General features: G+C 32.0%; 2 protein-coding genes across 2 annotated transcripts in view; one reads left to right on the top strand and one right to left on the bottom strand.

Moving 5' to 3' along the window:
• Nucleotides 1-809, top strand: part of LOC106101277 — a 30203-nt gene extending 29394 nt beyond the window's left edge. Inside the window, exons 18-19 of the mRNA XM_013280443.1 lie at nt 3-55; nt 659-809. Of these exons, the coding sequence (XP_013135897.1) occupies nt 3-55; nt 659-781 (176 nt within the window). The 3' untranslated portion in view covers nt 782-809. The remainder of the gene's footprint in view (nt 1-2; nt 56-658) is intronic.
• A 2454-nt stretch (nt 810-3263) lies between these two features.
• Nucleotides 3264-4515, bottom strand: part of LOC106101324 — a 6213-nt gene continuing 4961 nt past the window's right edge. Inside the window, exons 9-10 of the mRNA XM_013280504.1 lie at nt 3874-4070; nt 3264-3445 (exon numbers count right to left, since the gene is read on the bottom strand). Of these exons, the coding sequence (XP_013135958.1) occupies nt 3321-3445; nt 3874-4070 (322 nt within the window). The 3' untranslated portion in view covers nt 3264-3320. The remainder of the gene's footprint in view (nt 3446-3873; nt 4071-4515) is intronic.

The following is a 4515-nucleotide window of genomic DNA, read 5'->3' as shown; positions in this document are numbered from 1 at the left end:
GGACCGCACTGACCTGCTTGTGCCGCGGCCAAAGTCGCGCGCCAGGAGTATGCATGTATGTTAATAATACTAATAATATGTTAAAATAGTAATAGAATAAATGTAGTATATATTAAAAAGAAATCAGTTGAAAAAAATTTACTCTGATGTTAACCTTGTTGAACAAAGTTAACGTTTGTTGGACAAAGTTAACATTTGGTTAACATTTGTTGAACAAAGTTAACATTTGTTGGACAAAGTTAACATTTGGTTAACATTTGTTGGACAAAGTTAACATTTGGTTAACATTTGTTGGACAAAGTTAACATTTATTGGACAAAGTTAACATTTGGTTAAAATTTGCTGGACAAAGTTAACGTTTAGTTAACTGAAAGTTAAAATTCGTACATCGTAAGCTACAATTTTGCGATTTATATCAATTTTGTGTGTTTATAAGTAGATTAATATGAATTTCTGTGGATAAAATTTAGAAAGAACTGTAGATTTTGATTGTTTTTCACATTTTGTTTGACCCTCTTAAATCAATGCAATGTTTACGTTATAACCATACAATAGATTACGCCATCGATTAAAAAAAATGCACAACAGCATAATTTTTTAAAGATTTTTTTTTAATCTTGTGCGGTGAAAAAAAAATAAAAAAATCGTTTTTTTCCAGAATCAGAACGGTATATACTACGACGTGGAATATGAGAACAATCCCGAACCTATATACGGCAGTAAGGGTATCCCTCTCTCCACATACACCGTCAGTAGGGGCCCGCCCTTCTACAGGACATAGTCATTTCTATAAAAATAACTGTTTTTGACAAAAAAACTAAGAACCTTTGACTTTGACTAAACTATCGCACAACTATTAAGTCTCTCTTTTCTATGAGCGTATATGCACTAATTGATTTTTGGTTGTGCTAAACATGGTGAATTTAGTTGTGCGATATTTTAATCAGAGGTGTGTGAACGATCTTAAAAATACTTTTTTTTTTAACCTAGGTACTATTAATAAAATAGAAAAAGTAGTTCAGTTCAGTTCAGTTTCTTGTCTTGAAAAAGTAATGAAATCCGGATTTCATAAAAAATCAGGCAATCAAATTAAAGTTTTGTACACTTAGTTTCTAGTTTATTGTAAATTGCTTAAAATAAGTTTAAATTTTGATGAAATATAAATTTGGACTATTTGGCAATTTTTTTAATTTAAACAGAACGAAAATCAAAACAACGATATTTTACATAATAAGCTAAAATCTTGTATATCACAAATAAAGCATAAAAATATAACTTTATAGTTATTTAGTTGTTAAATTGTAAATAATATAGATTAACGGTTATCGAAATATTTTATTAAAGAAGCACTTAAAGTGATTACGAAGAAAATATATTTATAGACTGAAGATAAATTTATTATAAGTAAATCTTGTAATTAGATATTTAATATGCTTTGTGCTTTATCGCATTTTATCGTTAACCACAAAGTTAACGCTAAGTTAAATATACGGTTAACCACAAAGTTAACGCTAAGTTAAATTTACGGTTAACCGCAATGTTAAATTTACGGTTAACCACAATGTTAAATTTACGGTTAACCGCAATGTTAAATTTACGGTTAACCACAAAGTTAACGCTAAGTTAAATTTACGGTTAACCGCAATGTTAAATTTACGGTTAACCACAAAGTTAACGCAAAGTTAAATTTACGGTTAACCGCAATGTTAAATTTACGGTTAACCACAAAGTTAACGTTACGGTTAACCGCAAAGTTAACGGTATCGTAAAGTTAACGGTTACCCACTAGGTTAACGGCAAAGTTAACAAGGTTTACGGCAATTGTGCTTTGAATTTTAATATTTATAGTTAGAGTCGACTTCCGATAAAAATGGAAATTTAAAGAAAGTATACAATAATAACAATACAATTTTGAATATCGTTTACTAATTTTGAATTGAGTCATAGATGTTCAATAACTTTTTTAACTTTGCCAGATCTAAAGGTAAAATCTAGACTTAAAAGGGAGCTGCCCTAAACTGCCCCCCTTAGCGAAGCTTCTACAGATATCTATAAATTAAATTATAATTAGTTATTAGTAAAACAACGCTAAATGTTAAACTTTAACGATAAAGTCATGTTTAGGGCAACACGAACTGCATTTATATTGTACATTTTAACCATAACGTAAAACCATGCTATGTAATTATAGGAATAAAATATATATCACAAACAATCTTTTATTTAAACCAATTCCCCTTAAAATAAATTAAAAAATAAGTGTATGATGTATGGATCTGATTGGGCAAAAGACGGATGAAAGGAGAATACAGGACGTTATACTAGCTTTTGCCCGCGACTCATTCCGCGTGGGATTAAAAAGTATCCTATGTGTTCTTCCAGACTGTACTCTACATCTATGCCAAATTTCATCCAGATCCTTTCAGCCGTTTAGGCTTCAAATTCTAACAAATCCATCTATACTTTCGTATTTATAATGTTAGTAGTAAATTTTTATATAACAGGAAGACTAAACATATATAGTTTTCGCGAATGTTAAAATGGACGAAATATATTAGAGGTAGTTTCAGAGTAGCCCAAGTAGTAGAGAAGGTAAGGAATAAAAGGTTGGCATGGTATGGGCATGTTATGAGAAGGGATGAATCGCATGTAACAAGAAGTACCTTAGTTATGAGTGTGGTAGAGGTAGAAAGAGATAGATGAATTGCGTGAAAGGTGACAGCCAAGAAGGGAGTCACTGAGATGACGGATGATAGAGTTATTTGGAGGACGAAAAGTCACACCGACCTTACTGGAGTAGGAAAAGGTAGGGGAGATGAATCTAAAATTCACACCACTTGAAGGTATTACCTTATACCTATTTAAAAATAAAAAAAAACAAAATTGTTATTAAAATATATTTATTTATTAACCTATATAAAAGTAGGTTTATAAATATAAATGCAATATTGGACTTCGAACTTAAAATATAAACAATAATTTAACTATTACAAAATTAATTTATACTCAGTCAATATTGAATTAGCCCTTGTCTGATGGTTTCTACCAAAATCTACTATTTTTTAATTAAATGACAATGGCAAGAAATATAAAAAATAATATTACAAGAACAATAATTTACCTACTATCATAGAGTAATAAGTAAATATGAAAAAGGCATTATTCAAAACATAACCTCAAATCTGCTATTTGACATATTAAAAAAAAAATAGCAGAATATGAAAACAAAATTGAGCATTAAATTTCTGTAATACGGAATGATTATTCTAGACTACAATTTTTAATAAATATATAACTACTACAGACTTATTTTAGAGTGTTTATTTTTTCTTGAGGTAACAATTATTGAGCACATTGTAGTTAAACCTATAACCGGATTCGGGAACTCCGTCTGTGACCAGATTATCGCTGTGGAAGTGGAGGTATACTGGTCCGGGGGGAGCCGCTGGAAGGGATAAAAAGTAGTTTTTTAATTTTTAGTACAACATTCAATTTTATAAATCTGCGTTACAAGTACACGATTTCTTTGTTCTACTAAACCTCACACCATCATAAGTCACCACTGAGGGGTTCAGAGCCTACCATTAAGTTAGCAGTGACAGAGTCAACCACACTTCGGGTTGATTTAACGCATATGTATCTATTTCTTCTCTGATATGAACAAGCATCACGATATTCCTTCACAATAAGAACGTCGAGTATATAAAAATCGAAAACTCAATATCACATGGTGGAATTCGAACCCAGGACCCGTAGATTACAATTCAAGTGCCTTAACCCTTGATGTAAAATGTTCATATGAAAATGTAACAGAAGTACGTAACGGAATGCAAAATCTGCCATTAATTAAACCCTAAGCCAACGTATACTCACAAGCAATGATTTGATTCTGTGCACTGGTGCCGCAGAACTTGGACCCTCTAAGTCCTTCTACGGTCTCAGCCTCGGGTATGAAAAGATAGTCTTCCGACTGTGAGATCCCTTGTGTCACAGGGTTCACTTGACAGTCGGTGTCTACCTGCATGTTCTGGTCATCACGGTAAGCCAGTTCGAAGTTTGCAGCTGTCAATCTGTAGATCAAATAACAGGGTATTATTCTGCATACGTTTTTTTTTAACAAAACATTAGTAGATTTTTGTTAATTTAATAATATTTCCTTTAACCATTCCAACTTAGCTGTATGCTTGTGCTAGGATATGGTTCACGACAATAGTCGAATGCCGGGATTCGAACCTTCGACCGCAAGATTGGTAGTCCGTACCCCAAACCAAAGCTATTTGCGTTTGCAGATGCTTTTAACAAGAGTAACAAAGAATTACCAACAAAGAAAAAATTGTAAGATATCTGTTTCAAAAAGTAATTCCTAATTCAAATTATGTTGATGAATAGAGCGTACTTTTATTATCCCATACTGTTTTTTTTTATAATATAGGGTGGCAAACGAGCAAGCGGCCACCTGAATCCACCGAAATGGAAAGCGACCGCTGACCATAAACATACGCAAATGCAGATGCG

This window comes from Papilio polytes, unplaced genomic scaffold, assembly GCF_000836215.1.
Source record: "Papilio polytes unplaced genomic scaffold, Ppol_1.0 DF823991.1, whole genome shotgun sequence".
NCBI classification, from domain to species: Eukaryota; Metazoa; Arthropoda; class Insecta; order Lepidoptera; family Papilionidae; genus Papilio; species Papilio polytes.
The sequence above is the reverse complement of the archived record's forward strand: the minus strand, read 5'-3'. Positions and strand labels throughout refer to the sequence as shown.